General features: G+C 41.9%; 1 protein-coding gene across 7 annotated transcripts in view; it reads left to right on the top strand.

Annotated features, from left to right (window-relative positions):
- epn1a (epsin 1a) overlaps positions 1-24475 on the top strand; it is a 40669-nt gene extending 16194 nt beyond the window's left edge. For 2 of the 7 annotated variants that reach the window (XM_061915326.1, XM_061915325.1), the window contains exons 5-13: positions 957-1085; positions 1318-1438; positions 5654-5811; positions 5937-6008; positions 13502-13588; positions 15233-15506; positions 15791-15955; positions 18190-18432; positions 23222-24469. In XM_061915326.1, the coding sequence (XP_061771310.1) occupies positions 957-1085; positions 1318-1438; positions 5654-5811; positions 5937-6008; positions 13502-13588; positions 15233-15506; positions 15791-15955; positions 18190-18432; positions 23222-23652 (1680 nt within the window). In that variant the 3' untranslated portion in view covers positions 23653-24469. Of the gene's footprint in view, positions 1-956; positions 1086-1317; positions 1439-5653; positions 5812-5936; positions 6009-13501; positions 13589-15232; positions 15507-15790; positions 15956-18189; positions 18433-23221 lie in introns of all 7 variants that reach the window. The other 5 variants (XM_061915327.1, XM_061915328.1, XM_061915329.1 and 2 more) reach the window with 5 other exon arrangements.
- The last annotated feature ends 2061 nt before the right edge of the window (positions 24476-26536 follow it).

Genomic DNA, 26536 nt, shown 5'->3' with positions numbered 1-26536 from the left:
CTATCCATCCGTCCATTTTAGAATAGAAAGTACTTTATTGATCCCTGGGGGCAATTCAGTGTTTTACCGCGTGTCCCTTTTTGGGGTCGCGTGGGGGGGGCTGGAGCCTCTCTCAGCTGCATTCGGGCGGAAGGCGGTGTACACCCTGGACAAGTCGCCATTCATCGCAGGGCCAAAACAGATAAACAACATTCACACACTAGGGACCATTTAGTGTTGCCAATCAACCTATACCCAGGTGCATGTCTTTGGAGGTGGGAGGGGCCTATCCCCAGGTGAATGTTTTTGGCGGTGGGAGGAAGCCGGAGTACCCGGAGGGAACCTACGCAATGTATGATCCTGTAACTGCTCGGTATCGGATCGATACTTTACATTAGTTTTGGATGATACCATAAATTTAGGTATCAAACAAGAGAAGAATAAGTGATTTACATTTTAACAGAAGTTTAGCTAGAACATGTTCAAACGGAAAATAAGCAGGTACTAACAGTAAATGAACAAGTGGATTAATAATTCATTTTCTATCTCTTCTCCTTAATAATTTTGACAAAATAATAGAATATAAATGTTACTGCATATGTCAGCAGCTAAATTTGGAGCCTTTGTTTGCTTACTTAGTACTAAAAGACAAGTTGGCTATGTTCACTATTTTATTTAAGGACAAAATTGCAATAATAAATATATGTTTAATATACCCTAAGATTTTTTTGTTAAAATAAAGCCAATAATGCCATTTTTTGTGGTCTCCTTTATTTAGAAAAGTATCGAAATACATTTTGGAACAGGTACCAAAATATTGATATCGGTATACATGTATTTTGATATACAATTAGTCAATGAAGTTTCATTATTGTGATGAATCACTTCATAAATGTAAGCCGAATGAACGCCTCAACCAAAAAAGGCACCCGTGCGGAGGTTTGTGGTTTCTAAAAGGCTTTCTCCACCCGCACCAGGCCATGACCCTGATGGAATATCTGATCAAGACGGGCTCAGAACGCGTCGCCCAGCAGTGTCGAGAGAACATCTACGCCGTTCAGACCCTCAAGGACTTCCAGTACATCGACAGAGACGGCAAAGACCAGGTGAGCACACACAAATGTGTGCGTGGAGCTTGAAGTGCAAAGTACTCTCACTGAATACATGTTCTACATTTGCACCCTGTGGAGTCTGAAGTTAAATGGCTTTGTTAAAAGCAGCCATAAAATGTGATTACTGGAAGTTTATAACTGCAATGCGGTGTAATAAACAGCATGTTTTTATGAAGTATTGTCTACGACGGGCATAAATGTTTGTCTTTGCTCGCGATTTATCCAGGGAGTGAATGTGCGAGAGAAAGCCAAACAGCTTGTGACCCTGCTGAAAGACGAAGAGAGACTACGAGAGGAGAGGATCCACGCCCTCAAAACCAAAGAAAAGATGGCGCAGACATCCAGTGGTGAGACCGCTGCTTTTGGAACTGCCCTCTTTTGAAATTATTCACAATTCTTTTGTACAACAAGCACACATCACAGGGCTGGACGATTATGGCAAGAATATTCATCACCATTATTTTGATTCATTACAATTAATTACACAATTATTCAGTCATTTGAGAAACCACAAAACTAAATTTTAAATAAAGTTAAAAAAAAACTGATATAAATTAGTAGATCAGAATAGAATGGACTTTATTGTCATTATATTTGCATATAGCGAGATGGACTCCAATTTAAGGTGCGGTAGTGGAAACAAATATGGGATTAAAATAAATTACACAAGAAGTAATAAAGATAAAAAATAAGACTTGAAATAAACAGACTACTATCCAATAAAAATAACAAGTAATCCTGTACAACAGGGGTGTCAAACTCAAATACAGAGTGGGCCAAAATTTAAAATGGAACAAAGCCGCGGGCCAAGGTTGAACAAATTAACCTTTTAAGAGGGATCCCAAAAAGTTTTGCATTGAATATTGAACAAACAAGGCTTATATAACATTATAGTGACATGCAAAGTCGAGTTTCAAATTATCCATCCAGCCATCCATTTCCTACCGCTTGTCCCTTCTGGGGTCGCTGCAGCCTATTTCAGCTGCATTCGGGCGGAAAGCAGCGTATACCCTGGACAAGTCGCCACCTCATCACAGGGCCAACACAGATAGAGAGATAACATGCACACTAGGGCCAATTTAGTGTTTCCAATCAACCTATCAATAATGATTTAAAAATATCAATGCCATATCAAATAAAATTTAAATAAAAATTGGAGGGGGGGGCAGGTTTGGTGGTAGCGGGGGTGTATATTATAGCATCCCGGAAGAGTTAGTGCTGCAAGGGGTTCTGGGTATTACGTGTGTTACGGTGCAGATGTTCTCCCGAAATGTTTGTCATTCTTGTTTGGTGTGGCTTCACAGTGTGGCGCATATGTGTAACAATGTTAAAGTCGTTTATACGGCCACCCCCAGTGTGACCTGTATGGCTGTTGACCAAGTATGACTTGCATTCATTCGTGTGTGTTAAAGCCGCAGATATTATGTGACTGGGCCGGCACATTGTTTCTATGGCGGAAAAGCGGACGTGACAACAGGTTGTAGAGGACGCTAAAGGCAGTGCCTTCGAGGCACGCCCCCAATATTGTTGTCCGAGTGGAAATCGTGAGAAATTCGGAAGAATTGTTGCCCCGGGAGATTTACGGGAGGGGCAGTTAAATTCGGGGGGGGTTGGCAAATGCGTTGTTACAGCGGCACCGCCCCTGTATAATACCGGCGGGCCAGCACTAATCTTAATTTGATAATACCTCAAGGGCCAAATGAAATCACACGGCGGGCCAAATTTGGCCCACAGGCCAGAGTTTGACACCCATGCTGTACAAAATACTGTACAATATGCAGAACAAGACAAGAGTACCGGAGTAATAACAATCAGTGATGTATTGCACTGGAAGGGTAATATTGGAGAGTGGGGTATTAGGGTAGGATATTGTATAGGGGTGAATTATTTACTACAAGTTTGAGTTCAAGATGGTAACAGCTCTGGGAAAGAAGCTGTCTCTGAGCCTGTTTGTTCTGGCTCTGATGCACCTGTAGCGCCTGCACCATGGTAGCAGGTCGAGCAGGTGGAAGCCAGGGTGTGTGCTGTCCTTGGTTATGCCTTTTTAACGAAAAAAACCACGACAAGAAAAATAATAGTAATAATAAATAAAATGACAATAGAAATAGAAAAAACAATACAATTCAGTTTTGGGTTTGTTTTTAATTCCGTTTTTTACCTTTTACACTTATTTTACCAGCGTAGAGTGTGTGCTTTTTGTGTCAAATAAAAATGTTTCTTAATTAAATGCAAAATAATGTTCACATTTATTGGTTCAATACGTACTAGGAGACATTTTCACCGATCATTTAGATCCAGGCATAATAATTGTGTAAATTAAGTGTTCTACATTTTATATGCTTGTGTAAGGTACTTTTTTTTCCAAACCTTTGTTTTATTAGTGCAGTCAGACGGTATGTGGGCTATTTTATTGTGAAGGGGGGAAGTGTGCTGTGCTGCTGTTCTCAGATTGACGAGTAAAGAAAGGATTGAGGGTATAAAAAAAAAGAGTGCTGCCACAACTCCCAAGTTGTGACTACTCTCCTGTTTTGGTACGTTAATGTTACATGAATGATGTCGATCACAACAACACAAGTAGATGAGATGTGTTGTGTGTATGGATTTTTCCTTTAGATTTAGCCTCGTAGTTTAGCCGCTGTTTCAAGTGGCCGTCTCATTTAGTTCAGGACGTGTTACGGTGCAGAATGAGCGTTAATTATACAAATGTTCCTTCTCCTCACAATGACAGCATTTCAGTCACATTTACAGTATGTCAATTTCACTGATGTTATTTTTGCGTTTATCAGCTAATTCTGTTCTATTGACCAATTATGTAACTCCATCCATGGTGTTACTTCAACGTGATAATTATTTGCCTTACTTTTTTTTGTTGAGTTAAGTGTTTATTAATTAGCAACCCTGATGATATCCCAAACCTCTAGTCGACATCTATTTTTCACTCATATGCTTGTTTACCCTTCCATGCTGCGGAATTAGCACGCACGTTTTTAGATTACATTTTCACCATCGTGAGAAGCCATAATAAAAATAAAAATTCGATTAAATGTCCAGCCCTAACACATATGGTTTACTTTTTTTTATGCAATGAAACTGGTGAATAAAAGTTAGCAAAAGTCAGCTATCAGTGGAGCCAAAGGGAAGTTGCCCTATTCTGCACATAAAGTGCCCTAAAATCATTCAAAAACATCCATTGTTTTATGTACACTCTTGCAAGTATATATGTCATGTAGTAACATGTAATATTTATTTATTTTGCTCATTTTAAGCATATGGCGGTGTGTTAATTTGAGGGACGCAACACAGAGTTTGCTTTTTCCTTCAACAACAACAACACTGCTAATCATGGCAGACTCAATGAGAAACAACAACGACGAATTTTGGACAAAAGATTATCCAGAAACTTATATTTTTGAGCCTGAATATAAGGAGGATGATCTACAAGTTTAACAACTTATGCACTAAAAACACATGCAGCTTTAGTAAAACAGTAAGCATCAAGTAGCGTTATTGCTAAGCGCTAAACAAGATATACAAACTATCAACATAATAACACTATCACTTACTGTACAATTTCTGCTCTCACTGGGATAAAGACTGATTGGATGTTTATATCGTCCCTTTTAGATGAAGAATTAACCATATCCCTCTCAAAGGGTTAAAAAGATGCCCCAAACGAGCGTCTTTTTGTGTCTTTCTCTCCATTTCCGGGTCTAAGTTGGGTGTCAAAGTTGACCAACTTGTCAATTTATGTGCACAACATTCTACTATCCAGGTGAGAGGCATGATTTATCATCTAGAATTAATTTTCACCAACTTAAAGGTGATGCAGCAGCTCAATATAGCAGTGTAAGTTAGTTTACTGTCTGTGATGACGGCACTGTTATAAGTTATGATGACAATATCGCTAATACTTGGTTAAAATTCACGTCACAAGATGTAAATAGAGTATACATGTTGTTTTTTTTTTTGAAGACTTTGTAGCCGATATTTTTTCATTCTATCAGCTTCATTGTTAGCCACCTCGTACTTGCCATATAGGATAGGATAGGTCTTTATTGTCATTGCACAAGTACAACAAAACTTTTGTGTTCAGCACAAGCTCTTTCAAGATTAGACAAACAAACAGTGTGCAGGGTTACAGAACAGGAACGCTGATGGTTCGCCACAAGGCGCCCCGTAAAAGATGAGGAAAAAGGTAAACGCTAAGGAAGGATGAGTAAAAAAATACAATCTAGACTGGGCTCCTAAGGGGGCCCAGTCTGGAGTGGGAAAAAACCTCCATAGCAAAGCACATACACATATTACAACATACATCTCGAGTTATCTCGCAACAGAGGGGAAGGGGGGAGCCCTATGTGTGTGGCGTATATTTTTTTGTGGATGCATGTGTGTGTGTAAGCCTGCAGTGTGTCTCTATTCCGCGGCCTTGATGTCGTACAGCCGATAGTCTAGTCAACAACAGGTGTTGACTTTTGAATTTTACAAAATAGAAGGCAGATGAATGAAAGGGCAGTTCCCCTTTCAAACTGCATGTCCATAGATTTATTAAGGTTCTGTTCCAGCTTCTTCCGCTCCCTCAGCACCCAACCTGGGGGGCAGCCTGTCCCTGGGCTCCCACTCCGGAGGGGCCGACCCTGAACAGGCGTGGCCGCAGAGCTCCGGGGAGGAGGACCTGCAGCTGCAGTTGGCCTTGGCCATGAGTAAAGAAGAAGCCGAGCAGGTAAGAGCAGGTGTTAAAGTGCAAATGCGTTTGCAGCTCACGCCAGCGAGTGTGCGCGCACATGAGCATTTACTGATGTTAACCGCTAGCTTGGCTCTTACCTTGTAACCCCTGACCTCCCCCAGACTAGCGCGGACCCTCTGGAGGACGCAGAGATGTGCTATGCAATCACACTCAGCAAAGAGATGCTCCAAAAGGTTAGGGGCAGCGAGTGTGCCCACTTGGCTAGATGGCCAGACATCTTGTCTTTCTCTCCCTTGGAATTTACACTGTTGTCCAATCAAGGCAATTAATTCACTCTTCAGTTTCCGTAAAAAGTAGCTTTGCATCAATTGACAGTCTTTGGGTTCGTACGCTTTGGTTTGCTCCCCCGGTTTGGTTTGTTGTGACGCAGTCCGAAACAAAAAATATCACAAAAACACTATGCAAAATGACTCTCTCCTACTGGTGGCGCGCTTGTCTGGTGCCAACCCTGTGCCATTAGCAGCACCCCTCTACTGATGGCATGCTTGTCTGGTGCCAACCCTGTGCCATTATCAAGCACCCCTCTACTGGTGGCATGCTTGTCTGGTGCCAACCCTGTGCCATTAACAAGCACCCCTCTACTGGTGGCATGCTTGTCTGGTGCCAACCCTGTGCCATTAACAAGCACCCCTCTACTGGTGGCATGCTTGTCTGGTGCCAGCCCTGTGCCATTAACAAGCACCCCTCTACTGGTGGCATGCTTGTCTGGTGCCAGCCCTGTGCCATTAACAAGCACCCCTCTACTGGTGGCATGCTTGTCTGGTGCCAACCCTGTGCCATTAACAAGCACCCTTCTACTGGTGGCATGCTTGTCTGGTGCCAACCCTGTGCCATTAACAAGCACCCCTCTACTGGTGGCATGCTTGTCTGGTGCCAACCCTCTTACCATTAACAAGCACCCCTCTACTGGTGGCATGCTTGTGTGGTGCCAACCCTGTGCCATTGGCAGCACCCCAAGAGAGAAAAATACTAACTGTCATCAGTACATGGACACAGTAGCAGGATAGAAAATGCCAGGAAATAACGGTCTTCCTAAAAGGAAATGTCAAGCACATGATCCCCCTTTCTAGTGGGGGAATGAAGATGAGGCGCTAATCATAGACTGTACTAGGACTGTAAAGCTATACATACTGTATCACACATACTATACTAGGACTGTAAAGTTATACATACTGCATCATACATACTGTACTAGGACTGTAATGCTATACATACTGTATCACACATACTATACTAGGACTGTAAAGTTATACATACTGCATCATACATACTGTACTAGGACTGTAAAGCTATACATACTGTATCATACATACTATACTAGGACTGTAAAGCTATACATACTGCATCATACATACTGTACTAGGACTGTAAAGTTATACATACTGCATCATACAAACTGTACTAGGACTGTAAAGTTATACATACTGCATCATACATACTGGACTAGGACTGTAAAGCTATACATACTGCATCATACAAACTGTACTAGGACTGTAAAGTTATACATACTGCATCATACATACTGGACTAGGACTGTAAAGCTATACATACTGTATCATACATACTATACTAGGACTGTAAAGCTATACATACTGCATCATACATACTGTACTGGGACTGTAAAGTTATACATACTGCATCATACATACTGTACTAGGACTGTAAAGCTTTACATCAGGGGTGTCAAACTCATTTTAGATGGGGGGCCACATGGAGAAAAATCCCAAGTGGGCCGAACTGGTAAAATCACGGCACAATAACTTAAAAATAAAGACAACTTCAGATGTGCTGAAAATTTTAATTTTCCTGAAGGAATAAATAAAGTACTATCTAATCTAAGAGTGTTTTCTTTGTTTAAATATAGAACAAGCACATTCTGAAAATGTACAAATCATGACGTTGTTGTGTTTTTATTTACACTTACATGTTGCGGTTAATAGTATTCTATCTTTATTTGTCGTTATTTATACTTTCTGAATAAATTATGTGATAACGTTCAATCAATTTTCAATCAAGATAAATATCAAAATCAAATTACAGGATGTTATTTATGTAGTTTTCTCAGTTTCCTCGAGTAGTGCACTAACATGTAGTTTTTGTTTTGTTTTTTCCATATGTAGCATCATTTACAAAGATACAAATAATTGCTATTGCGACATCTAGTGGACACATTTAGAACAGCAGTTTGTTTCATTCAAAAATGTTGGCTCATTTTTATATTTAGCGGATAAAACCTGTTTGCGGGCCTGATCCGGCCCCCAGGCCGTACGTTTGACACCCCTGCTTTACATACTGTACTATGACTATAAATATTTACATACTGTACTAGGACTGTAAAGCTATACATACTGTACTAGGACTGTAAAGCTATACATAATGTATCAAACATACTGTACTATGACTGTAAAGTTAGACATACTGTATCATACATACTGTACTAGGACTGTAAGGCTATATCAATATGGCCAATCATTACGAGGGGTACCCTGATCCAATGTGTACGTCAGTCTATTTCACGCTATACGGTTCTGCATATAAAATGTATGATATCGTGTGCGATACAAGCAGCCTTGCAGCGTGTTTACTTGTGCGTGATATGTGCGATACAAGCAGTCTTGCGACGTGTTTACTTGTGTGTGTGTGTGATATGTGCGATACAAGCAGTCCTGCAGCGTGTTTACTTGTGTGTGTGTGATATCATATGCGATACACGCAGTCCTGCGGCGTGTGTACTTGTGTGTGATATATGCAATACAAGCAGCCTTGCAGCGTGATTACTTATGCGTGATATCATGTGCGTACAAGCAGTCCTGCAGCATGTTGTGTGCGTGATATCATGTGCGATACAAGCAGCCTTGTAGCGTGTTTGCTTGTGTGATATCGTGCGATACAAGCAGCCTTGCAGCGTGTTTACTTGTGGGTGATATCATGTGCCATACAAGCAACCTTTCAACGTGTTTACTTGTGCGTGATATCATGTGCCATACAAGCAGCCTTGCAGCGTGTTTACTTGTGTGTGATATGTGCAATACAAGCGATCCTGCAGCTTGTTTACTTGTGTGATATCATGTGCGACACAAGCAGTCCTGTAGGGTGTTTCCTTGTGCAAAGCTAACATCTAAAGGTCCCCCAATAAGCACACAATTTCTTCTATTTTACAAAAGGTAGACACGCTAAGCTGTAGGCTACTAGGAGCTAGCGGGTACGCAAAAGCTAAGCACACTGTAGCACACAAGGTCGACATAGGTAATAATGATTGAACAATAGTGCAGTGTAAAACAGAACGTTTGTCAATATCAATAAGTATCAAATATTTATAGTTGTATATTACTTATACATACAAAGTCTCCAAGGCAGAAGTGTATTAGAAAGTATCCAGTAACAAACGTGTCCACGTCACGATCTAAACTTAATTATTAAAACTACAAGTTGTCACCATTTAAACAATTCCACTCCACTTCAACTTAAAGACAACATAAGTTCATTCCAGATAGATAAATGATACATTTTGTATTTTCCGGACTACAGAGCGCACTGGCATATAAGCCACACCCACTACATTTTGGAAGGAAAACATATCTTTCCATATTAGCCGCACCGGACTATAATCTGCAGATGAAATAAGTTATTTAAGCAGAAATGTTTATTTACTTACCTTAAAAGTTTCAAAACAGTGTCTGTAACACGGCAGTAAAATGGCTGATCAAACAAAACAGAAGTCATCGTCATGGACCCACTGTCTGCACATTAGACGTTTTGGTGAATTTCCCGAGGAATTTCTGAAACTGAAACAATACGAAAAGAATGCTATTGTAAGTTAATAATACTAATACAGACACTTGTCAACATGTTAGCATATTAGCTAATGCTAACAATGCTAGCTTGATTAAATCACGATGACCCGTACAAATATGCATGAAAAAACTCCCACAGACATCACACATGGGATGGTTTATCAATCCATCCATCCATTTCTACCACTTTTCCCTTTCGGAGTCACGAGGAGTGGTTAGTATGTATATGGCGGTATAGCTCGGTTGTAGAGTGGCCGTGCCAGCAAATTGAGGGTTCCAGGTTCGATCCCCGCTTCTGCTATCCTAGTTACTGCTGTTGTGTCCTTGGGCAAGACACTTTACCCACCTGCTCCCAGTGCCACCCACACTGCTTTAAAAATGAAACTTAGATATTGGGTTGCACTATGTAAAGCGCTTTGAGTCACTAGAGAAAAGCGCTATATAAATATAATTCACAATTCACTAATTGTTTTAGTTATAGTGTAAAACTTTCAAATGCTGCTTGGAGTAATGAATAAAGAATCCATACGAGTAGAAAGGCTATGGACGACCAGAAGACGGAATGGCACTTATAAGTCCGGTTCAAAGCTTTAAACAGCAGGAACCACTGTCTAGACATTCAACCCAGCAACGCCTGCAGCGAGCAAACTCGCCCAAAAGATGGCACCATGCAACAGTCAGTATCACACCTTTTTAGTGCGTGTGTTCTATAACAACTGTTTGCAAGAAAAATACATAAATTAGCCACCCTGTGTTAATAGCCGCAGAGTACCAAGCGCAGGGAAAAAGTAGCGGCTAATAATTGAGACATTTTTTTTTGTCATACCTGCAATTGTTCTCTGTTGTACTCATTTCACATGAGCAAAAATTCTTTGCAACATTACACAATACAGAATAATACAAGTATGCATGATTCATTCCTTTACGGAATGGATCAATATCAGCCATTGCTCAGGGCTCCAATATCCCTGTCGTATCAGAAGTGACACGCCTAATCCGTACCTCTGGCCGCGTATGGTTTTGCTGTAAACTGTTGTCATTGTTGCTCCTTACGTAAGACAATTACATAAAAAGAGAGCGTATTGCACATTTCTGTCCTAACATGTTGTGTGAGAGTAATCAAAAGGAAGGACGACATGCTGCGTTTTCTCATTTTAGTAAAAAGAAAATAGTCTTTCCAGTTTTTTGTAGTCATAAACACTCGCTTGCACTATTGCAGTTTGTACTCTGGTTGGTTTATGATCCAAAGAATAAGCTGTCCAACCCCTATTGTGGCGTCACCGTTCGACATGCTGAGGCTAAATGTTTGCGTTGCTTGGACTCCTAAGTGTTGTCCGGCGTTCACACCTGAACCACAAACCAAAGCAGGGGAGGAGCCAGCGGCTGAGAAGTCCAAAGGGGTCGGGACTGAAAGCACTTTGTTTCTTTCACATCTACAAGAAATGTGCAACCTCCAGTTCCTCCTCCTTGTTTTTCGGTATTTGAATCAAATTAACCCTCTATTGACTTTGCATGCCTAATATCTCTTCTACTCCTACATTTAACGCTGAGCGGGTTTAGGTACACACCATGATTATCCAACAGAACTCCTCCCAGTTCTTCACTTCTTTTATTCTCCTGTGTTTCTTCCTTCTATCATGTTACACTAACATTTGTCCATCAGTCCTTCTATGCCATACAGTGGAAGCTCAATTTATGAACTTATTGGTTCTTGAACAGGGTTCGGAAATCGAAAATGTCGTATAGTGAAGCAGATTTCTCCGTAAGAAACTATGAATGTGAATGGGTTCCAGCCTCGACAAAAGTCCATATTTTAGTGAAGGTGTCAGGTTCGAACACCAAACTATCAAACAGACAAGAAGCAAGGAATCAAACAGACAGGATTCAATTTAGCTGATGAGGGGAGCGCGTCGACCTGCACCCTCATGCAGCGTCGTCCCACGCTCTGAAGAGGGAGTTCCAAGCCTCCGCATTTATTTGGACATTCCCTGATTACATAGCCGTAGCTGTTTGTAAGGGGAGGAGGGGTCATAAACTGCTGCTGCACTCGGCCATAAACTGTTACGATCCGCTGCCCAGATCATAGTCTATTTACGTCTTCGGTTCACTGTGTTCTCAGGACCTTTCTAGTTTGCGTGTCTCAGTAGATTACAATCACCTGCCTCTGGTTAGTGTTCGGGACGCGCACCTGTTGCCCGGGCACTAATCAGAGGGCTATTTACCCAGGCCTCTTTTGAAAAGTTGCAAGGAATAAACGCTTATTTTGTGAAACGAAAAGAAATGCAAAACTACATAAATTAAAGGTACATCCATAACCGATTTTTAATCGAATGGTAGCTTTTATCGTTAGGTGTCCAGTATGGGTGAAACGGTACACAAACATTTCGGTTCGGTACGTACCTCGGTTTAGAGGTCACGGTTCGGTTCATTTTCGGTACAGTAAGAAAACAACAAAACATACATTTTTGGGTTATTTATTTACCAAATTTGTGAACAAAGACTTGATCCTTTCAACATTGGGAACACTATAATAATTCTGCCCACGCTAATCCACATGAAACTGCCTCAACTTGTTGCTTAGATTAAATAAAATGACCAAACTTTTCTTCTGCATATAAAAAGTGCAACATTAAACAGTTTCAAGTGAACTCATCATGCTTATTTTATTACAGCATTTGGGAAGCCTGTAGTTGATTTTTATTATGTAAATGTTATATTTTTGTCGACTTGTGATAGCAGGGACCCTGCCATTCAAAACCAGGCTGCGACATTACTAATTATTAATGTAATTATAGCTGAAAAAAATAGTACAATAGCAATAGGAGAGACTAATCATCCCTGAACACCATGGAGTTCATGTGAAATAACAGACAGACCCCTGTCTGTCTGTTATTTGCTGACCTTAACACACACACGCACGTATGCACACACACAGCAAAATGAGCTAACGTTACGCTAAAAGCTAATTGGCCTTCACCTCAAGCCAGAACTGCGAGCGAGAAGTTTAAGTTTCTAGAAAGACAACGGGCTCATGGTGATGTTAGTAGTAGTTGTGACTGGGAGGTGTTTTTTATGGTTTGTGGAGAATACGCTGTGTTATGCTCACCTGCTAAAGACCTATCTGCTCGACGCTGAAGCATTGACTACATGCGCTCTGAATACGCACTGCTGATTGGCTTTGTATGTAACCAATCAGAGGGTTGTGTGGGTGGGACAATGCTGGGAGCTCAGATAGAGGCAGAAGAAGCAAAGCAGCTTGTTAAGACTTTAGCTTACAAACTCGTTCGGTAAACCCCCGTACCAAAACGGTTCAATACAAATACACGTACCATTACACCCCTTGTGTCCAGAGATTCACACCTCCAGAGCAGGCGGACAAAATTCTGTTCTCATCACAATTAAAAACCTGTCATGGTACAAAGCCCACTTCCTCACTCCCTTTGATACAAGCAGGCACAAAATACCTGCCGGCGGGACACAAAATAGCGTAAGTGTCCGTACAAAGAGGTGTGGTTCGCACAGAAAAGGGATATTTGGCGCAATCTAATCAAAAAGTTGGCAAGTAGAGGGGTTCGTAAATCGATGTTCCACTGTATTTGAATAGCATTGTTTTGTTTGGCTCGATCGAGAGTCGATCCTGTAGGAACTTCTACAGCCACACGGTGAGGTGCCGAGAAACTTGACACCACTAACAACATGGAAGGCCCTCTTGGTGCTCCTGTAAGGATAAGACTAACCCCGCGATTCTCTCATGTTCCAGTTGTGTCCCAACACCCGTGTTACAAAGTGACCCATTGCAAACGGCGCCGGCTGGGAGCCGTGTGCCTGAGCGCGCTCACGCCACTGTTTGTATGTGCACGTGTGATTGACAGGAGGAGCGGCTCCGCAGAGGCGACGACCTGCGGTTGCAGATGGCCATCGAAGAGAGCAGGCGGGAGAAGAAGCCCAAGCCAGAGGAGGTGTGTCTCTCTCGCTCTTCCACAACATCATCCGCTCCTCGTTATCCTCCCGCGGTAGTTCAGACCTGCTTCCAATTCCTCGCTACCACGCTAAGATGTCTGGGTAATGTCGTATGTAAACATTTATGGCCTTATCCAGGGTTAGACAACTAAGAACATATGTTCATTTGTTGGTACCATGATGAGGTGGTTAGTGTCAGGTTCAAACACCGAACTATCTATTAAGCAAGACAAGAAACAAGGAATCAGACAAAGACAGGATTCAATTTAGCTCATGAGGAGAGCACGTGCACTTGTACTCTCGTATAAAGTCGCCCCACGCTTTGAGGAAAGGGTTCCACACGCCTCTTCATTTATTTGGGCATTTTCTGATTACATAGCTGCAGCTGCTACTAAGGGGAAGGGCCATAAACAGCTGCTGCACTCTGTCATAAACAGTTCAAAATAAAGGTGTTTGGAGCGGTGTCAAGTATGCCCCCTCTCTGCTTTGTAGATATCGGGTCATGATAAGGTCTTCCTGTGGCTGTCCAATAGATCAAAGAAATCAACACCATCGTGTCCCATCCCATCGCACACAGTGGAGGTTTACAAGCGGTAGGCCTTTTGTTTGATAAGATCAAAGTTTCGAGTTAACATGACCTTAGAAAGCCTACAGTGAGGTCAGGTAAACATGAGCGCCCACAAAACGGCCCATCCTGAAGCGACTTGACATCATCTATGCAACATTTTGAGCAAAGAACCACCATTACACGTTATGTAAACCACAAGGTTTTACATTTAGAAAAATCAGAATATGACCCCTTTTATATGAAAAAAGATCAAAAATAGACCATTCATCAACAGTGCGCCTTATGAGCTGGTGTGCCCTATGGCCCGGAAAATACGGTATATGACTTATTTTTAACACTTTGGAGCAGGGGTAGGTAACCCATGTCTCTCGAGCCAGATGTGGCTCTTTTGATGACTGCATCTGGCTCTCAGATAAATCTTAGCTGACGTTGCTTGACGCGATAAGTAATGAATAATTCCGCTGGTAATCACAGTGTTAAAAATAACGTTCAAAATATAAAACACTTCCATGCATATGAATCCATCCATCCGTTACTATCGCACCTGTTCAAAGAGTCGCATTAATGGTCAAAAGTATTTTATTTATTATTGGTTAGCCTCAGAATAAAAAAGTTATTAAAAAGAATAAGAGACTTATTATAATCTAAAAATGTTGTTCTTACTTAAAAATGCATGCATTTAGTTGTTGTAATCAGTGAAAGTCCAAATAAAAGAGGAGGCATAGAATTCTCTTGTCAGAGCGTGGGCCGATACTGTACAGGGGTACAGGTCTGCGGGTTTCTCCGCATTGAGCTAAATTGAATCCTGTTTCTGTTTAATTCCTTGCTTCTTGTCTGTTTAATAGATGTCATCAGTGTTTGAATCTGACAGTTGTATTTTGTGTTAAAAATATTAAATGGCTCTCACGGAGATACAATTTAAAATATTTGGCTTTCATGGCTCTCTCAGCCAAAAAGGTTCCCGGCCCCTGAGTTAATGACTAAGACCCATACCTGCTATGCCCGTTTAAATAAGAAAATCTCATTTCAGTAGGCCTTTTAAATCTAACACGAGTGTACAATCTGTCCTGTACAGACTGCTCTCATGGAGCTGAGTGCCGTGGACCCCTGGGGGCCCCCCATCGTCGCCGCCATCCCCGCCGGCCCCTCTCCACCGCCAACCCTTCCCATCGCTGCGTCCGGCCCGTGGGGCACCACCTCCGCCGACTCGTGGGGTGTGGCTTCGCCCGCTTCTCCTACCAGCGTCGACCCCTGGGGCGGGGGGCCGCTACCCGCCATAGCCCCTCCCTCCGGCCCCTGGGGCGAGACGTCCAACAGGGTGAACCACGTGGACCCCTGGGGAAGCTCAGGTAGCCGACAGGGACGTCCACCTGTTGATGTTGTCACTGAGCGCGTGCTAAACTCATTCTCCTTCTGTGTCAAAGGATGCAAATCCTTCTGTTTCTGCCGGGCACTGGCGGCGCTTTCCCAAGCAGAGTTTTATATTTGCAATGATGTCAGCATGAATCACGTTGTTAAACAGTCAGGGTGAAAATACAAACCTCTGTTTAGGAAAGCGGCCCAGCTCCCTGCTCCCTCCTTACTGTGGATTTGTACCTGAAAGGTGTTTTGTTACCCCTTCCCCCACCTGTAGCTGTCACACCCCCCAGTGTCGACCCTTGGGGCCCCTCAGTGCCACCCAGCACTTCCTCCTCGGGGGGGCCCGTAGACCCCTGGGCAAAGGATGGGGCCATCCCTGCCTCTGACCCAATCACCTGTGACCTGTGGAGTGGCCCCGGCAAGCACACAAACGGCACAGGTACACTGAGTGGTCTTTGTCCCGCATTTCAACCCCCCCCCCCCCCCCCCTCACTCATGTCTCCTTACGGCAACTTCCAGAACTATTGTTTAGTATAGTTTTGTCAGCTATGTGTTAACATATTTTACAAAATGCTTGCTTAGCAATACTAGCATAGTGACGAAGTTGCATGTTAAATTACATTATAACATGTTTGGTTAGCAACACTAGCATAGTGACGAAAGCTGCATGCTAACATTACATTTTAACATGTTTGGTTAGCAACACTAGCATAATGACGAAAGATGTGGTCTAACATTACATTTTAACTTGTTTGGTTAGCAACACTAGCATAGTGACAAAAGCTGCAAATGCTAACTTTACATTTTAACATGTTTGGTTAGCAACACGAGCATAGTGATGAAAGCGGCATGCTAACATTACATTTTAACATGTTTTGTTAGCAACACGAGCATAGTGATGAAAGCGGCATGCTAACATTACATTTGATCATGTTTGATTAGCAACACTAGCATAATGAGGAAAGCTGCATGCTAACATTACATTTTAACACGTTTGGTTAGCAACACTAGCATAGTGACAAAAGCTGCAAATGCAAACATTACATTGTAACATGTTTGTTTAGCAACACTAGCATAGTGACAAAAGCTGCAAATGCTAACATTACGTTTTGTGATGTTTGATAAGCAACACTAGCATAGTGAGGAAAGCTGCATGCTAACATTGCATTTTAACATGTTCAGTTAGCAACACTAGCATAGTGACGAAAGCTGCAAATGCTAACATTACATTTTAACATGTCTGTTTAGCAACACTTGCATAGTGACAAAAGCTGCAAATGCTAACATTACATTTTATCATGTTTGGTTAGCAACAGTAGCATAGTGATGAAAGTGGAGTGCTAACATTAAATTTTAAATTGTTTGGTTTGCAACACTAGCATTGTGAGGAAAGTTGCGTGCTAAATTACATTTTAACATGTTTGGTTAGCAACACTAGCATAGTGACGAAAGCGGCATGCTAAATTACATTTTAACATGTTTGGTTAGCAACACTAGCATAGTGACGAAAGCGGCATGCTAAATTACATTTTAACATGTTTGGTTAGCAACACAAGCATAATGAGGAAAGCTGCATCCTAACAGTACATTTGAACATGGTTGGTTAGCAACACTAGCATAGTGTGGAAAGTTGCATCCTCCATCCATCCATTTTCTACCGCTTATTCCCTTTTGGGGTCGCGGGGGGCGCTGGCGCCTATCTCAGCTACAATCGGGCGGAAGGCAGGGTACACCCTGGACAAGTCGCCACCTCATCGCAGGGCCAACACAGATAGACAGACAACATTTACGCTCACATTCACACACTAGGGCCAATTTAGTGTTGCCAATCAACCTATCCCCAGGTGCATGTCTTTGGAAGTGGGAGGAAGCCGGAGTACCCGGAGGGAACCCACGCATTCACGGGGAGAACATGCAAACTCCACACAGAAAGATCCCGAGCCTGGATTTGAACCCAGGACTGCAGGAACTTCGTATTGTGAGGCAGACGCACTAACCCCTCTGCCACCGTGAAGCCCAAGTTGCATCCTAAATTACATTTTAACATGTTTGGTTAGCAACACTAGCATAGTGATGAAAGCTGCATCCTAACATTACATTTTGCATGTTTAGTTAGCCACACTAGCATAGTGACGAAAGCTGCATGTTAACATTACATTTCAACATGTTTGGTTAGCAACACAAGCATTTCCGTGTGATCTACATGCTAACATTATATTTGAGCTACCTGCAAACATTGCACTTCACCATAATTCTTGGTTAGCACCATTAGCATAGCTTTGTCAGCTACACACTAACATTACATTTTCACATAATGGTAGGTTAGCAACACTAGCATAGCAAATCGAGCTGCATGCAAACATTACATTTGAACATCGGCTTTGGTTAGCAACACAAGCTACGTTTTAACATTATATCTAACATGTTAGGTTAGCAACATTAGTATGTCAGCTACATGCTAACATTACACTATGCCATCATTTCTGGCAAGCAGAATTAGCGTAGCTTGGTCCGCTGCATGCAAACATTACATTATAACATAATGCTAAGTTAGCCCTCTGCATGCTAACATTATTTTTTACATGTTGAGTTAGCAACACAAGCATAGCCGCGTGATCTCTTTAGTCACATGAATTGTCTTGTTTCTGGACTGACGCGGCCTTCATTTGGTAGCAGACCCAGAGAGACGGGAGTCATCAGCGACGGGCTGCAACAGCACCGCCTCGCCCGTGCCCTTTGACCTGTCCTCCCTGGGCTCCTCACTGCCGGTCCGCAAGACGCCCGAGTCCTTCCTGGGACCCAACGCGTCCCTGGTGGACCTGGACTCGCTGGTGTCGTCCAAGCCCAAGCCCAAGCAGCCGCCGCCTCCTTCCATCTCGTCGCAGTCGGCCCACAACCCCTTCCTCCAGAACACAGGTCAGTTTCCTCCCCTGCTGCCCTCAGTCTCCTGTAGAGTAAGATGGCAGCAAGTCTGGAAAATGCTGCTCTTCTTAAATTTCACATGAGGGATTGGAACATACACTATATTGCCAAAAGTATTTGGCCACCTGCCTTTACTCACATATGAACTCGAAGTGCCATCCCATGGAATTCTCCAAAATGTTTTGGTATCCTGGAGCATTCAAAGTTCCTTTCACTTTAACAAAGCGGCCACGCCCAACTCCTGAAAAACAAACCCACACCATAATTCCTCCCCCACCAAAATTACACACTCTGCACAATGCAGGCCGAAATGTTTATTGAATGGATCCCCATTAGCTGACGCCAAGGCGATTGCTAGTCTTCCTGGGGTCCATATAGGAGCATACACAATTAAAATACAAAGAATACATGCATTACCAAACTTTATACAATGGAAAAATACAACATAAGATAAAAAAGCTAGTTAAAACCAGTATTAAAAATTCACGTCATGTGGGCAGCTGCAACTGTTGTATCTTCAAAGCTGTTTTAAATGACAATTTACTTTGTGAGAGATTAATGTGTGATGGCAATATATTCCAGAATGATATACATCTATATATGACTCCTGAAAAACAACCCCACACCATAATTCCTCCCCCACCAAATTACACACTTGTCACAATGCAGTCCAAAATGTTTGTTTATTGAATGGATCCCCATTAGCTGACGCCAAGACTGCTAGTCTTCCTGGGGTCCATATAGGAGCGTACAAAATTAAAATACAAATAATACATGCATTACCAAACTTTATACAATGGAAAAATACAACATAAGATAAAAAAGCTAGTTAAAACCAGCATTAAAAATTCACTTCATGTGGGCAGCTGCAATTGGTGTATCTTCAAAGCTGTCTTAAATGACAATTTACTTTGTGAGAGATTAATGTGTGATGGCAATATATTCCAGAATGATATACATCTATACATGACTCCTGAAAAACAACCCCACACCATAATTCCTCCCCCACCAAATTTCTCACACTGCACAATGCAGTCCGAAATGTAGCGTTCTCCTGGCAAGCTCCAAACCCAAACTGGTCCGGTGCGCCTTTTATATAAAAAAAGAAAATAAAGCATTCATCAGCAATGAATCTCATAATCCGGTGCGCCCTATGGTCCAGAAAATACCGTACATGTACGAAAAACAGAGTCTTAATTTCATGGGGTACTTCCCATTTGAAAATATCTTGTAAACAACTATTATTACTGTTATTATTATTATTATTATTATTACTATTGTGTTAATTCCCAAGCATAACATACATGTCAAAAAAATATGCCAGATTACCCGTCAATTCCCGGTTTTTCGGGGCAATTTTTCCCTCATTGAAAATGAAATTGAAAATAAAAGGGCCATTTTTGGACTTGCACAACACCCACATTTCTAAACGGATTCAAGCCGTTTCCCAGCCGAACACTCCACTCACCTCGGACAATCACATTTTTAAAAATTCCAGCAATTCCCAGAATTCCTGGTTTTCCAAAGCCCTATTTTCACCTCTTCCTGTAAAGTTTTCACAGTCCACATTTTTCAACCAATTCCGACCATTCCTCCATCAAAACACTGGGACAAGAAAAGTTATCAGGGCTTTTTTTCCGTACAAATTCCAGGTTTTCATGAAATTTCAGGAATTCCGAAATTCCATTCTCTATTCAAACTGTTAACACGTCATCATTTTTCAACCGATTCAAAAAGTTCCAGCAACCACCCATTCATACCACCTAGGACAATTGTGCTAGTATCAATATTTTTAAAAGTTCCCGGTTTTCCCCAAAAAATTCCCATTCAAAGGAATTCAAAGTTCTAAAATGCCCTAAACGAATGTGCCATTTTTGTACTTGCACAACGCCCACATTTCTCAACCGATTCGAGCCGTTTGTCATCCACACATTCCACTCACCTCGGACAATCACATTTTTTAAAATTCCAGGAATTAATGGTTTTCCAAAGCCCTATTTTCACCTCTTCCTGTAAAGTTTTCACAGTCCACATTTTTCAACAAATTCTGACCATTCTTCCAACAAAACATTGGGACAAGAAAAGTTATCAGGGTTGTTTTTCCGTACAAATTCCTGGTTTTCATGAAATTCCAGGGATTCCGTAATTTCATTCTCAATTCAAACTGTTAACACGTCAACATTTTTCAACCGATTCAAAGAGTCCCAACACCCACCCATTCATACCACCTAGGACAGGGGTCGGTAACCCACGGCTCTAGAGCCGCATGCGGTTCTTTAGTGCTGCCCTAGTGGCTCTCTGGAGCTTTTTCAAAAATGTATGAAAAATGGAAAAATATGAAGGGAAAAAAATTATTTTTTGATTTAGTATGGTTTCTGTAGAAGGACAAACATGACACAAACCTCGCTGATTATTATAAAGCACACTGTTTGTATTAAACATGTTTCAGTATATGAAAGTATTTGTCGAGCGCCGTTTTGTCCTACTAATTTTGGCGGTCTGTGAACTCACCGTGGTTTGTTTACATGTACAACTTTCTCCGACTTCCTAGGACGTGTTTTATGCCACTTCTTTTTCCGTCTCATTTTGTCCACCAAACTTTTAATATTGTGCGTGAATGCACAAAGGTGAGTTTTGTTGTTATTGACTTGTGTGGAATGCTAATCGGGTATATTTGGTCCCTGCATGACTGCAAGCTAAGCGATGCTAACATGCTATTTAGGCTGGCTATATGTACATATTGCATCATTATGCCTCATTTGTAGCTATATTTGAGCTCATTTAGTTTCCTTTAAGTCCTCTTAATTCAATTTATATCTCATGACACACTATCTGTATGTAATATGGCTTTTAAATTTGTTTTGCGGCTCCAGACAAGATTTGTTTTGGTATTTTTGGTCCAATATGGCTCTTTCAACATTTTGGGTTGCCGACCCCTGACCTAGGACAATTGTGCTAGTATCGATATTTTTCAAAGTTCCCGGTTTTCCCAAAATTTCCAGGAAATTCCCATTCAAATGTATTCAAAGTTCTACAATGCCCAAAATGTTGCACCTTTTTTTTTTGTACCCGATTCGGACCTTTCAACCATCCACACTACTCACCCGAGATCTCGAAGGCAGAATATGTTTTTCCATTTTCCTGAATTCCCAGAATTCCTATTGACAACCAATAGGCAACAACATAGACATCTTCTAAGGGTACGCAGCATGGAGTGCTACTGCCTACTGGCGCTGACGAGACGCGGGGCCGCCATCTTGGAGTGGTGATCCGCTCCACTCAGTTCAAACCCCAAACGAGTCATGCCAAGGACTATAAAAATTGGAGCCATTACCTCCCTGCTTGGGACTCGGCATCAAGGGTTGGAATTGGGTGTTAAATCACCAAAAATGATTCCTGGGCGCGGCAACCGCAGCTGCTCACCGCTCCCCTCACCTCCCAGGGGGTGAACGAGGGTGATTTGTCAAATGCAATGTGTGTGTGTGTGTGGGTGTGTGGGTGTGTGGGTGTGTGGGTGTGTGTGTGTGTGTGTGTGTGTGTGTGTGTGTGTGTGTGTGTGTGTGTGTGTGTGTGTGTGTCTGTGTCTGTGTGTACTTTAAAGGCCTACTGAAACCCACTACTACCGACCACGCAGTCTGATAGTTTATATATCAATGATGAAATATTAACATTGAAACACATGCCAATACGGCCGGTTTAGTTTACTAAATTGCAATTTTAAATTTCCCGCGGAGTTTCTTGTTGAAAACGTCGCGGGTTGTAGCGGACATTTTAGCCCAGCACCACTTACGGCTAAAAGTCGTCTATTTTCATCGCATAATTACACAGTATTTTGGACATCTGTGTTGCGAAATCGTTTGCAATTTGTTCAATTAATAATGGAGACTATAAAGAACAATGCTGTTGATGGAAAGCGGTGGATTGCAGCTGCCTTTAGCAACCGAAACACAGCCGGTGTTTCTTTGTTTGTTATGAAGCTTTAGCGAACATGTTTCTCTACCACATGTCAACCAGCAAGTTTTTGGATGAGAAAATTGTGATATTAAGTCGGCTCTTACCGGAGACTTGTGCGGAGTTAGCGTCCTCCTGCAGCAGCTGTCAAAAAGGCAGCTGTGTTCTTGGCTCCTCCATTGGCTTCTCTCAGAGACCATGGTGGTCACCGCAGCCCTCCATTTTCAGGTATGACTTTATAATCTCACTAAAACACTATTAACACAACAGGCAGATAAGGGATTTTCCAGAATTATCCTAGTAAATGTGTCTAATAACATCTGAATCGCTCCCACTGCACCCGCCTTTTCTTTCTTTTCTATTTTTCTTCTAGTGCTTCACTCTAACTTTCCTCATCCACAAATCTTTCATCCTCGCTCAAATTAATGGGGAAATCGTCGCTTTCTCGATCAGAATCGCTCTTATTGCTGGTGGCTATGATTACAAACAATGTGAGGATGTGAGGAGCCCGACAATCCGTGACGTGACGCGCACATCGTCTGCTACAGGCAAAGCTTTTTTATTAGGGACCAAATGTTGCAAACTTTTTCGTCGATGTTCTCTACTAAACCCTTTCAGAAAAAATATGGCAATATCGCGAAATGATCAAGTATGACACATAGAATGGACCTGCTATCCCTGTTTAAATAAGACGATCTCATTTCGGTAGGCCTTTAACAATCATACTACCAATTTCCATGTTGAAAAAGGTTTGCTTTCCTCAGTTCTTGTCGCACTGGCTTTGTATTTGTTTGGGAAAAATGAAGGCGACCATCTTCTCCCTCTGCCCCAGGCTCCTCCCCCGGCCCCGGCACCGCCGTGACCCCCGGCAGCGCCATCTCCAGCCGCGGCGTGTCCCCGACGCCGGCCTTCTCCAACCCCTTCAGCGCCACCCCGGCCATGGCCTCCATCTCGCCTCAGCCCTCGTCGCTGGGCCTCAGCACCCTCCGCAGCAGCCCCGTGCCCCCCAACCCCATGCTAGGCTTGGCGCCGCCTGCCTTGGGCCTGGGGCCCCTGAGCGTGGGCCTGGGCGCCCCGGGTCTGGGACTGGGCATGATGCAGCAGGCCACCCCCATGGCCGCCAGCTACGGCGGGCTCTCTCCCATGCTGGCCCCAGCAGGGGGCGCCCCTCAGCTGATTTTGGGCGGACCTAGCGGCGGCGAAGGACCAGTGGGGGGCGCGGGGACAATGACGGGGGCCAGCACGAATCCTTTCCTCCTTTGAGGGCGTGTCACCACTCACCCGCTGCTCTCAAACGTGGTATTTGTCCAGAAGCATTTCAGTAATCCCCCACACTTTGAAAATGGGGGATGGAAATATAGATGTATTTATTTTCCTCTTCATCTTTCAGTCCTGATGATTGGCGGGCAGGTGTCGGACACACCTGCTTGCCGCCTCCTCTTCAATGAAGACAAAACCATCCTTGAAATGACAAGAGTGCATGAAGATCTCTCTTTTTTTTTTAATCATTGACTGAAAATGACGTTTCAGGCGGTCAAACTATTTCACGTAATTTAAACATAATTTATTACTTTTGAGGAAGAATCAAATGTGATCATGCCATTTAAAAAAAAAACAAAAAACACTTTATGTTCCAGTGAGAAAAGATGAAAGTATGGAATATTTTTAATGCCTCCTTTTCTGTTGTCTTGTTTCAGTGATGAAGAACTGCGCCATATTTTTTGTCGTTGACCCGTATTATTAATGCTCACACCAGCTATTGTCGTCGTCATATTTCATCTACCAGACGCCATTTCACGTCTGCAAAAAGCTGCAATGTCCTTCGTTTGTGTGACCACGCTTCTTTCAAAGTCAACCAGAGGAAGAAGACATGCTGCTCTTTCTACTTGTCATTTTATAGCCTGAAGAAATGCATATACATATGTGTATATATTTATATATACATGTGTGTGTGTGTGTATATATACATGTTAACATATGTATATATACATATGAATATATATGTACATGTGTGTGTATGTATATATATATTTATATGTACACGTTTATATACATATTTATACGTGTATTTCTATACATATATATGAAAGTATATGTGTATGTATATATATGCGTATATATATATTTGTATATACACGTTTGTATACATATGTATATATGTATTTCTCTACATATATGTATATGAATGTATATATGTGTGTATATATATATATATATATCCATGTTTATATACATACGTATACCAAACGTGGATATATGTATATATATATGTATATACACGTATACATATGTATATAAACGTGAATATGTGTGTATATTTATATATACATATATGTGTGTGTGTGTATATATATATCCATGTTTCTATACAAATGTATAATAAACGTGGATATATCTATATGTATATACAAGTATACATATGTATATATACATGTGAATATAAATTTGTGTGTATATATATATATGTATATATACACACATGTTTATATACAATTGTATACATGTATATCTATACATACATATATGTATATGTGTGTGTGTGTGTATATATATATATGTATGTGTATATACATATGCAATTATGTATGTATATATATATATATATGTGTATATATATCTGAAAATATTTATATATATATGTATGCACATTTTACATATACACACATGTATGTATATATGTCTATGTACAGTGAAGAAAATAAGTATTTGAACACCCTGCTATTCTGCAAGTTCTCCCACTTAGAAATCATGGAGGGGTCTGAAATTTTCACAATAGGTGCATGTCCACTGTATGAGAGATAACCTTAGAAGAAAAATCCAGAAATCACAATCTATGATTTTTTAACAAGTTATTTGTGTGATAAAGCTGAAAATAAGTATTTGAACACCAACATTAATATTTGGTAGAGTAGCCTTTGTTTGCAATTACAGAGGTCAACGTTTCCTGTAGTTCTTCACCAGGTTTGCACAGACTGCAGGAGGGATTTTGGCCCACTCCTCCACACAGATCTTCTCTAGATCAGTCAGGTTTCTGGGCTGTCGCTGAGTAACACAGACTTTCAACTCCCTTCAAAGATTTTCAATTGGATTACGTCTGGAGACTGGCTAGGCCACTCCGGACCTTGATATGGTTCTTACAAAGCCACTTCTTGGTTTTCCTGGCTGTGTGCTTTGGGTCATTGTCATGTTGGAAGATCCAGCCACGACTCATCTTCAATGATCTGACTGAGGGAAGGAGGTTTGTGGCCAAAATCTCACAACACATGGCTGGAGTCATCCTCTCCTTAATACAGTACAGTCGTCCTGTCCCATGAGCAGAAAAACACCCCCAAAGCATGATGCTACCACCCCCATGCTTCACAGTAGGGATGGTGTTCTTGGGATGGTATGCATCATTCTTCTTCCTCCAAACATGCATAGTGGAATTATGACCAAAAAGGTCAATTTTGGTCTCTTCTGTCCACAAAACTTTCTCCCATGATTCGTCTGGATCATCCAAATGGTCATTGGCAAACTTAAGACGGGCCTTAACGTGTGCTGGTTTAAGCAGGGGAACCTTCCGTGCCATGCATGATTTCAAAGCATGACGTCTTAGTGTATTACCAACAGTGACCATGGACACAGTGGTCCCAGCTCTTTTCAGGTCATTGACCAAGTCCTGCCGTGTAGTCCTGGGCTGATTCCTCACCTTTCTTAGCATCATTGAGACCCCACGAGGTGATATCTTGCATGGTGCTCCACTCCGATTGAGATTCATGTTTAGCTTCTTCCATTTTCTAATGATTGCTCCAACAGTGGACATTTTTCACCAAGTTGCTTGACAATTTCTCCAGAGCCCTTTCCATCCTTGTGGAGTTGTACAATTTTGTCTCTGGTGTCTTTGGACAGCTCTTAGCCATGTTGAATGTTTGGGTCTTACTGATTGTATAGGGTGGACATGTGTCAATATGCAGCAAACGACCTCACACAGGTGCATCTGATTCAGGATAATACAGTGGAGTGGAGGAGGACTTTTAAAGGCGGACTAACAGGTCTTTGAGGGTCAGAATTCTAGCGGATAGACAGGCGTTCAAATACTTATTTTCAGCCGTATCACACAAATAAATTGTTAAAAAATCTTAGATTGTGATTTCTGGATTTTTCTTTT

This window comes from Nerophis ophidion, linkage group LG11 (genome assembly GCF_033978795.1).
Source record: "Nerophis ophidion isolate RoL-2023_Sa linkage group LG11, RoL_Noph_v1.0, whole genome shotgun sequence".
NCBI lineage: Eukaryota > Metazoa > Chordata > Actinopteri > Syngnathiformes > Syngnathidae > Nerophis > Nerophis ophidion.
The sequence above is the reverse complement of the archived record's forward strand: the minus strand, read 5'-3'. Positions and strand labels throughout refer to the sequence as shown.